This window comes from Dipodomys ordii, unplaced genomic scaffold (genome assembly GCF_000151885.1).
Source record: "Dipodomys ordii isolate 6190 unplaced genomic scaffold, Dord_2.0 Scaffold72, whole genome shotgun sequence".
Classification (NCBI taxonomy): Eukaryota; Metazoa; Chordata; class Mammalia; order Rodentia; family Heteromyidae; genus Dipodomys; species Dipodomys ordii.
In genome coordinates, this window is record NW_012267288.1 from 8,523,067 (window position 1) to 8,533,987 (window position 10,921).

The following is a 10,921-nucleotide window of genomic DNA, read 5'->3' on the forward strand; positions in this document are numbered from 1 at the left end:
GAAATGTACTCACTACCTTGCCCATGTAATTGTAACCCCATTGTACCGAATTTTCACAATAATAATAATAAAAGTATACAGGGATGAGCTGAAAGAGAAAACTAGAGGGCTCTGTGGGTGAGAGCTATGTGCAAGGAAGAGACAGCATCCCAAAGGGGCAAGATGGCATCCGGGGCAAAGAGCAGGTGACACTGTTGGCCCAGGGTGTCTCTAGGGCAACTTGCTCATGTGAAAATGCCCATGCTACCACTCATGGGTATAATATTCTCAGAGCAGATAAGTCAGGTTCTCTCAGGAGCAGGACACCGGTCTGGACTGTGTCATACAGGGAAGAAGCTGAGAGGGAGCTTGAAATCTGACTATGACTCCCTGGTCTAGACCTGAAGAGCATGGAGAATCCTATATACTGAATAAAGAAAACCAAGGATTCACTAGAATAAGTAGCTTACCATTTGACAGCAAGGGACTCCCAATAAAGAGTTAAAGTGTCCTATAAATACTTGCTGTAATATGAGTTGCTATTCACTGCAGAAACTCCCTCCTATTGTCTGGCCTCAGTCCCTCCTGCTGTTGGAAATTTACTCTCTCCCCTGAACCCCCTTTCCCTTGGAAAAGAAGGACATCCATGAGAACAAAAAGGTGAAATCAGAAAACAGAACAAAATTACCGATAAAGGGCAAAACCTCTTGGTAAAGAAAAACCCAGACAAAGGCTGACCAGTAGTCAGCCTTTGCCCCTTCTCTATCCTTGCTAAAAAGCAAAAGAACATCTCATCTCTCCCTCAAGTTTACCAAGCTGGCAGCTTTGCAGAAGGTACTGACAACCTTCAGGCTTATCACCAGCTGCACTGAGCTGCTGTATTAGTCAGGAGCTTATATTAAAGATCATTTCTGTAATAGTGTCAATAGCATTGATAGCATTGGTCATGCTGACCAAGTCAAGATCATGTTTGCCTATGCTCCTGTGACTCAAGGCTACATTTCTGCTACGTTTGCTTCTGTAACCTTGCTTGCTTGCCTCAGTAACAGGGCCCTGAGCCCAAAGGTGACATCACCACTGTCCACCAATTGAAGACCACCACCGAGTGGTCCCACTATGGGTGGATTATTGCAAATTATTATACATGATATATACCATAGAAAGCAAATGAATTTAAAGGTCATATAACTATAACCAATGAAAATGTGCCAAACCTGCCTTGCATAGCTCATCTATGTAACTCTACGTAACTTACCCCTATAAAAACCCATCCTACCCTGTCATCAAGTTCCTAGCTCTTTTAACTGGTGTCTTGGAGTCTCTTTTGGATCCAGGATATAATACTTACCATAGGTGCGTGTGATGATCTGGGACCGCGGACTTAGGCTGTGGGCTGGTCCCTGTCATCCTATCCTAGAATGGCAGGGTTCATTCAAAGTGGCCCTTCTCCCTCTGACTTTCCATAGAAGTTCTGATAGCCTGACTCATTCCAAGAACAATGTCCCTTAAACATTGTTTATGAGGAACAGTGTTGGAGGGAGTACTTACTTATTAGAAAGATCACAAAGAACACCAGCGCCAGGCTGACAATCAGCACAATGAGCAACCCCATGAAAAACAGACTACGGCTTCCATTTCCAGAGTTCATGCCAAGGTCTGGGGTTTTCTCCTCCAGCGCTAAAGGAAGCAAAGAAAAAATGACAAAAAGTCCTCAGCATACAACTTGGCAACAGAAAATAAGAGTGGCCCACTTTTAGAGAGCTGAGTGATAAATAATACTGCCATTTTCCCTCTAATGACCCTGGAAAGTGACTTATGTACTAGGAGTGTCTTTGGCCTGGAGTAATTTTTGGCATTGTTTACCTTCTTCTACATTGGTATTCAAAGAATGAGTGGGCTTAAGCTATCTCCTTGGACCTGTTTGGAAAATTCCTGAAGACTGTGTTAGCTATAAAGTGAATGTGAATTGGAATACCAACATGGGTAAGAATATAAATGGTTCCTTAGGAAGGGCATAAAGAAGGGAAGGTTAGGAAAGATGGAGGCTCTGTTGCCCCTCTTCCAAAGACACTCCCTTACCCCACAGTAAGCAGAGCTCCATGTGGAACACATCCTATGGGTAAGAAGATAGAGCACTCTGGGGTGAATAACAGAGGGTAGTGGAGAAAGGGCAAGTGAGACTAATGAGGGATCAATCCAATTAAAATACTGTGTGAAGCATCACAGTAAACCTCCTTTGACCAGTGAGCAGATGCTAAAAAGAGTGAATGACAGGAATGTAAAACATGGGTCCTGTCTGGGATGAGTGTACTAATAGGAGTGGGGAAGCTAAATGGAAAGGGTGAAGAAGGATGAATGTGGCCAGAATACTATGTACACTTGTGAAAATGGACCAATGAAGGGAAGGTTGCTGAGGTTGCTTTGGGAAAAGGGCTTTTGGTGGTAAAGAACAGTGACAGAGGGGACGAATCTGACCAGGGTACATTGTATGCTTCTAGGGGCATGTCAAAATAAAATCATTTGGTATGAGTGACTGACACTAATAAAAATGTGAAAAACTTTAAAAAAAAAAGAGCAATAGCTGAGAAAGGATTTTAGTATGGGGTGACAAATATGAATTGGAGCAAATATGAAATATGAAATTGAAATTAATGTCTTTATAAAGCAAATGACTATTGAACAATTATACCTAGGTCTAAATGCCAGTGTTCAAACTAACAAAGGAGTTCAGACAGCTCTAACTTTAATACACATTTTGTTTTCAATAAATTTTTGTTTTAGTATCTGTCCCCACACATATCCTTTAATTGGGTAATTTATAAGTAGTAATTTATAAGTTTGTATCTTTGCCCAAGAGCATCCTCAGTGCCCTATTCTCCCTCCCAACCCCCATATATCCATATTAGCCTTTGCTACTTTTAGGCAATCTGAACCTAGAAATGGTAAGCAAGCCAATCCAGGCACACATACGGAACAGCTGCTGGGATCCGGCAGGACAAAGGTTTAATTTGTTTAAGTCATTTATGGAATCCACAACATAGAGCTTTCCATCTTCATGCACACCCTGAGAGGCAGTGTCCTGGACAGAATGGTTCATTGTTCCTGGAAGAAAACACTGACATTAAACATTAGAGGCTTCCTGAGTGCTGGTGGCTTATACCTGTAATCCTCACTACTCAGGAGGCTAAAATATGAGGTTCATGGTTCAAAGCCACCCAGGGCAGGAAAGCCCATGAGACTCTATCTCCAATTAACTACCAAAAAAGCTAGAAGTGGAACTGTGGTTCAAGTGGTAGAGAGATAGCCTTGAGCACAAAAGCTCATGGATAGTGCTTGGGCACTGAGTTCAAGCCCCAGGCAGGATCAGCAGAAAGAGAAAGAAAGAAGGAAAGAAAGAAAGGAAGGAAGGAAGGAAGAAGAAAGGAAGGAAGGAGAGAGGGAGGGGGAGGGAGGGAAGGAAGGAAGGAAAGAAGGAAGAAGGAAGGAAGGAAGGAAGGAAGGAAGGAAGGAAGGAAGGAAGGAAGGAAGGAAGGAAAACATGGAGGCATGTCTAGAATGCAGGGCAGCAGGAAGATGGACAGGCACAAAAAGATCCACAAGCACAGTGTTCATGGTCTAGAAAAGCTTTGCCATCCAGAAGAAAATATTTCCTTTGGCAGGCAATTTTGCAAATTTTTTTTATTGTTCTATTTTTTATTGTCAAGTTGCTGTACAGAGGGGTTACAGTTACATAAATAATAAGTATATTTCTTGTCAAACTTGTTACCCCTTCCCTCATTTTTCTCCCACTTTTCCCCCAAAACTCCCCCCAAGTTGTACAGATCATTTCCAACATATTGTATTGCTTCCCCTACATTTCTGCCCCTGTCCTTTGTCTCACCATTTTGTTGTTCCCCTGAAGGGTTAAAGTTTTGAGACCACTTGTTGTTTGTTTAAACTAAACCTAAGATCAGCAAATTCTGTCTAGCAGAGCAACACGTGGTGGTAATCCAAACACCTGGTTGGTTGTGTGCCTTTATAAACCCTGCAAATCTTTAACTTGGGGCTCTTCTCTTAGGCTCCACTGTCAGAGTGTAGGATGAGGCCCGAGCTGCAGCCTGTCTAAATAAAACCTTAAAACAGCTGTAAAGTCTGACTCTTGGTGGTCTTCTTGGTGGGTGTCCTGCGACCTAGGAACAACATATTAGTGGGGGCTCATCCGGGATCCCCCCAAAGATCCCCGAGACCTCAGACTCCAAAGGTAAAACAGCGCTGTTTTTGTTAATTTGTCTTGTCCTGTCGTTTGTCTGTACTTTCGTTTTCCTTTGTGAGGACAGCCTCTCCGATTCTTATTGTGTAAAGGGTTGTCGAAGCATACAACCCTGGAGGAACTGAGAGACGTCCCAGATCCTCTTGTGGAGCAGGGGGTCCTTGGAACCCCACTGTGTGGGGTGGGGAGAGGGTCCTTGGAACCCTGCCGTGTGAATTGTGGGGCAGAGGTCGGTTCGGTGTTGGGCCGGAATTGACCATGGAGGGCCTCCTAACCGAGGCCCAACTCTCACACTGTGGGTCTATTCCTTCTGCTGTGGGGTGTGGGTGTGGAACCCGGCCGTGACAGGAGTCAGGGGATCAATTCAGGAGATCTCCACTTCATAACTGTCAGGCCTGCATGTGTTTTGTTTGTACTGCTTATTGTTTTTTTTGAGGGGACTGGAAACCATGGGCACCACTCCATCCAGCCCCCTAGACTTACAAAAAGAAACTGAGAAAGAGGAAAAGAAAAGGTACCCCCCAGTTTTTCAGGGAGATAACTTGGAAGAAGAAATGTTTCCTCCCCCATATTCCCCTTCCCAGGTTCCTTTTGCAGAACCTGAGAATGATCAAGAGGAGGAGGGAGCTATAGAACCCTCTGCACCTGCCCTTAAAGTTTCTGAGGGGCCAGTCACTAAATGACACCATGGGATCAGCCCCCCTTCTAATACAGCTATTTTTCCCTTATGTGCCGTAGGTCCTGTAGGTGCGGATGGTCAACAGCAATTCCAATATTGGCCATTTTCTACCAGTGATCTATAAATTGGTGCACCCAAAATGCCCCCTTTTCTGAGAAACCCCAGGATTTAATTCGTTTGCTTGAAACTATTCTCTTTCCTCATCAGCCCACTTGGGATGATTGTAGTCTGCTTTTACAGGTCCTTTTTTACCACTGAAGAGAGAGACCATAACCAAGAGGTGGCCTGGAAACATATCCCTGGCCCCACAGGAGCGCCCATCACGGATCCTGCCCTGATCGCTGCCTATTTTCCTGAGATCCGACCAACATGGGACTACAATACGGTTGAAGGTAGGGAGCGACTCCTTGTTTTCCACCAGGCTCTGTTGGCAGGTCTCAAGGCAGCAGCTCGCCGACCTACTAATATGGCCAAAGTATATGATGTTAGACAGGGAGGAAGTGAAAGTCCGGCAGCTTATCTTGAGCAGCTCATGGAAGCTTTTAGTCAGTATCTTGAGACCCAGGAGTCAGCTCAGATGATTATGTTTGCCTATATAAATCAAGCTGCACCAGACATAAAGCAAAAGTTGCAGGCTCTAGACAGACTTGGTGAAAAGTCTATTAGGGATCTAGTAGCCATGGCGGAAAAGGATTACAATAAGAGAGAGACAGAGGAGCAAAGACAGGAAAGGAAGGAGAGAGAATGTGAAATTGAGTGTGAAAAGAGAGACCGGGCCAAGGAAAAGAGGCCAGACTTGTAGGACTCACCACTATCACATGCTGAGCATACCTGGTTCACAGATGGCAGCGGTTTCATTCAAGATGGAGAAAGGTACGTGGGCCCAGCAGTCACCACAGACACTGAGATAGTGTGGGCAGAAGCACTCCCCCAGGGAACGTCTGCACAAAGAGCAGAGCTAGTGGCACTAACAAAAGCCCTACAGATGGGAAAAGGGAAGAGACTAAACATTTACATGGACGGTCGGTATGCTTTTACCACTGTGCATGTCCATGGAGCCATTTACCAAGAGAGGGGGCTGCTGACAGCTGAGGGAAAAACTATTAAAAACAAACAAGAAATTTTAAGCCTCATCCAAGACTTATGGGAACCATCAAATATTGCCATTATGCACTGCCCTGGCCATCAAAAGGGAATGGATTCAATAACCAAAGGAAATAAGTTGGCCAATCAGCCAACTAAGGAGGCAGCCCTCCAGCCCAAAGCGGAAGTACTGACTCTTAGTAGACCCAGGGCCACGAGCTTTGCCTCCTGAGCCTCAGTACTCGCAAGAAGACTTGGAGTGGATAAAGAAAATTCCCATGACCTATAAACCCCCGGACAGAGAAGGAAACAAAGACTGGTGGAAAACTGGTGAGAGGAAACTTACTTGCCACAAAGATTGGGCAAGGGGATTCTTAAGAGAATCCATCGGGTCTCTCACATGGAAACCTGAAGAATGCAGGACTTGCTCTGACACTCAGAAGTAAAAATTAGGCAAGGAAATCATTGTTAAAAATTGTAAAGCCTGTCAGCTCACCAATGCCCCCAATCAACCAGTTACCAAAGGAGCTCGCCTCAGTGGAGATAGGCCAGGTGTGTATTGGGAAGTATAAAAATTTGCTAGTTTTTGTAGACACTTTTTCAGGATGGGTTGAAGCCTACCCAACAAAGCATGAGACCGCAAATGTCATGGCTAAGAAGATCCTGGAAGAAATCCTACCCAGGTATGGCTTCCCATCCACATTGGGTCAGACAATGGACCAGCCTTTGTCTCAAAAGTAAATCAGGGAATAGCCGCAGCACTGGGGATGGATTGGAAATTGCACTGTGCTTATAGACCCCAGAGTTCAGGGCAGGTAGAAAGAAAGAATCGAACTCTAAAAGAGACCTTAACTAAATTGGCTTTGAAGACTGGCACAGACTGGGTATCACTCCTTCCTTTTGCCCTGTTTAGAGTAAGAAATTACACCCTATCAGCTTGGCTTTACTCCTTTTGAAATAATGTATGGACACCCTCCCCCATTATCCCTAGCTTTCAGACTGAATTGCTTGCTGATTTGGATGATACTGAATTTCTGTGTAAGCTTGACTATTTACAGCTGATGCATAAGAGTATATGGCCTCAACTAAAAGCATTATATGATTCTGCTTCTATTCCTACCCCCCCCATTCGCTTAAACCAGGGGACTGGGTGTTTGTTCGAAGACACAACTTGAGATCTCTGGAACCATGGTGGAAGGGACCTTACATGGTGCTACTGGCTACACCCACTGCCCTTAAGGTGGACAGCATTGCTGCTTGGATCCACTGCTCCCACGCCAGACCGGCTGACCCCTTTGCCCTGGACATCCGTGGGGAAACATGGGAAGTCTCCAAGATCCTACCCAACCACTCCACGTATGCCTCAAGAAAAGAACAATGGACTGATTGTTATTAGTATTTGCAGAACTCCTGGAAGCTGCTCAGTACAACAAGAGGAACTTTGTGCTGGCCCAGGAGAAGAGTGCTGTTTTTACGTTGACCATTCAGGAATAGCAAAAGACAACATGGCTAAGGTCAGAGAGTGACTAGTCAAGATCGAGAGCTGTTGGAGTTTAGTTTTGGGCCAGAGCCACAAGATTATGTCTCAGGACCATAAGTCAAGGGGGGGGGGAATGAAGGGTTAAAATTTTGAGGCAGTGACCACTTGTTGCTTATTTAAACTAAACCTAAGATCAGCAAATTCTGTCTAGCAGAGCAACACATGGTGGTAATCCAAACACCTGGTTGGTTGTGCCTTTATAAACCTTGCAAATGTTTAGTTCAGGGCTCTCCTCTGAGGCTCCGCTGTGTCGGAGTGTAGGACGAGGCCCGAGCTGCAGCCCATCTAAATAAAACCTTAAAATAGCTGTAAAGTCTGACTCTCGGTGGTCTTCTTGGTGGGGGTCCTGTGACTTAGGCACAATACCCCTTCCCTTCCCTAATTCAGATAAATGTATATACAGTACCAGGGTATCAAAATCAAATACAGTGACAACAGGGGATATACCATAGGGGAAGCACACACAAAAGAAACAAGAAATCACATAGTACATTACAAACAACAACAAAGAAAAACATCTAGTGTCCATGTTTTGGAGTTCATTTGGCTTAGCATCATCTCATATGGTCATATGTGCATGGCTATTGAACTATTCTGCTCATCTGCTAACTTTGCTTGCTAGGAGTCATGGAGTTGAAAGTGTGAGACAATCTTATCATACTGGGTGATAAGATTATCCTTGTGATGGCTGGTGATGCCCTGTTTATCAGTGCTCTTTCCACCTCCTCAGGTTTCTCAATTCCATTTTCCAAGGTCTGTTTTTCTTTGATTTTTATAATTAATTTTTCTCTTCCCTTTTTCTTTTCGGTGAAATATCCCAAGTCTCTTGTACATAAAGACTAGGTATAAATGTAAGTACAAAGTTAGGTTAGTCAGCCTATGGCAATCAGGGTTTGGAATAAAGAAAACATCATTAATGTAACTAATTACATGAGGCTTTAACCCAAAATCATGATTTTTCATTTGCACTCCATGTAGCAAGATTCTTAATCTCAAATGTATCCTCCAGCCACTAGATGCTGGCTATGTTTCCAGGACAAAACCTTAGCAAAGTTATGCCACAGAAGCCTGTAGACTCCAGGCCTCATTCACCTGTTTTCCATTAAACTAAGGTTTACATTTAAGGTAATAAGTGTTCTCTGATGACAGCACAGCTTAACTCTGAAAAGACAGAAGACATAAGAAAAGGCCTAAAGTAATATGTCTAGCACAACAGAAAGCTGTGGCCATTTAATTATGTGAAAAAAGGCTTCAAGAAAACAAGCTCTAAAGAGCAAAAAAGGTTTCTCTTTCATGTGCCTGATTTCAGATACCCGCCTGTTTCTAGTGGTGATACAGAATTTGGTTTGGAAAGGGTGTGTATGTGTACGTGTGTGTGTGTGTGTGTGTGTGTGTTTGGAAAGGGTGTGTATGTGTACGTGTGTGTGTGTGTGTGTGTGTGTATGTGTCCACGTACACACGCCAGTCCTGGGGCTTGAAATCAGGGTTTAAGTGCTGCCCCTGAACTTTTATGCCCAAGGCTTTACCACTTGAGCCACAGCTCTACTTCTGGCTTTTTGGAGGCTAATTACAGACTCTAAAGCCAGGGCTGGCTTTGAACTGAAATCCTCAGATCTCAGACTCCTATGTAGCTAGGATTATAAATGTGAGCCACAGTGCCCCACCTGGAAAGGATTTTAAATATGCTTTAGTCTGACTTTCATTCTTCCCACAAATGAAGATGCTGAAGGTCAGCAAGCAATTGCTTAGGACCGTGCATTTGGCAAAACCAGAGCTGAACAGGGCTGTTTGCTCCTCATGGGCTCTTACCTCATATACCATTCCTTTTCATGACCCGTCCTTATCCGCTTTCTAAATCCATTGCAAATATCCTCACCGCTAACAAAGGAGAACAAATCTGTCTCTCCTTTGTGCCTTTGTTGGTTCTTCTACTCAATCTCTCTTAATAGAATGACTCAGTATTTGATTGCAGTTTTTGCTTGTGTCTTTGATTTCTCCAATAGACTAAAAATACCTAAGACTAAAGACCAATCATATTCAAATCCAGGATGCCAGGTTCCCAAGTCCCTGAGTCCCTAAAATATTTAAGATTTAAAGTCTGTTTTTCAAAAGAATTTGATGCTGTTAGTATAATAAATACTCCAAAAGTAGTAAGACGGAGTGCAAAAATGTTCATGTAATATCTATTTGAACTTCAGTACTTAATATACTAAACATTATGCCTGTGACCATGCAGTAATTTTATCGTTTTATAAAATTTTACTTCTCTGGTTCTGGGGCTTGAGCTCAGGGCCTAGGAGCTGTCCCTGAACTTTTTTGTTTAAAGCTAACACTCTACCACTTAAGCCACAGTTTCACAGTTTCCAGCTTGGTTTTTGTTTTGTTTTGTTTTTTGAGATAACAGTCTCATGACTTTTTGTTTTGTTTTGTTTTTTGAGGTAACAGTCTCATGACTTTCAAATCATGGTCCTCAGATCTCAGCCTCCTGAGTAGATGTGGTGACAAGTCTGAGTCACTGGCAACCAAGATTTACCCTTTTTAAAGTTTTTTAAGTTTTCCTTTCATACCCAACAACAGAATGAAAACAACTATAGAGTTAGGAACATTCATATTTGGGGATGTGATTGTACCTTTGACTAAACACCTAAACCCAGCAAGTCCTCATTAATATCTCTACAAGCTTCTGGTTTGTGAGAAAGGGGCTTCCAGAACATTAGTCAAGAGAAAATGAGCCTCAAAAGTCATAAACTCATTTAGCTTTTCCCCCCCAGAGTTGAAACTATAAAACACATTATAGTTTCATCAGGAATTGTAACTAGGAAGAACACACAATTCCTAGAGGCTTTAGATGAGGTACTACTGGAATGTAGGTATTGATAGTGCTGGATTCCTACTACACTTCCTGTAGCAGCCAGGAGGAAGTGACTGGACATGACACTAAACTTAAAAATCAATCCAACAAACAAAAATAGCAGCAGCAGCAGCAACTAGAATAAAAAGTGCCTTGGGAATTAAGTCTTAGCCACTTGTAGATAAAACCAAAGCCCCAAAGTGCTGACTGAGGCATGGTCTTAGATTTCTAAACCATCCTTCTACAAGTATTTTGTATTTTATTACCCATTTATACGTATTTCAAACAGTAATATTTGACCAGGAACAAAACGCTGTATGTGTCACATCATGGGGTCATTGTTCCAAACATTGCTTCTATTTTAGGCCTGGTGACTGATGGCATGGTTAATTTTGGATTCTGACTTAATATCCTTGAGCATTCTTTTCCCCTTCAAGAATGTAATTGCTATTGCTTAAATTGCATACTGAGGCTTAATCATTGTTTACAAAGCAGAGGTCCAGCTAGGAAAATCTCAGCCAAAAAGACAAACCAAAAATA

General features: G+C 43.1%; 1 protein-coding gene across 1 annotated transcript in view; it reads right to left on the minus strand.

Annotated features, from left to right (window-relative positions):
* The window catches only part of Lsmem1 (leucine-rich single-pass membrane protein 1), a 7,352-nt gene extending 4,276 nt beyond the window's left edge, over positions 1 to 3,076 (minus strand). Inside the window, exons 1-2 of the mRNA XM_013024019.1 lie at positions 2,950 to 3,076; positions 1,528 to 1,656 (exon numbers count right to left, since the gene is read on the minus strand). Of these exons, the coding sequence (XP_012879473.1) occupies positions 1,528 to 1,656; positions 2,950 to 3,076 (256 nt within the window). The remainder of the gene's footprint in view (positions 1 to 1,527; positions 1,657 to 2,949) is intronic.
* Between the last annotated feature and the right edge of the window lie 7,845 nt (positions 3,077 to 10,921).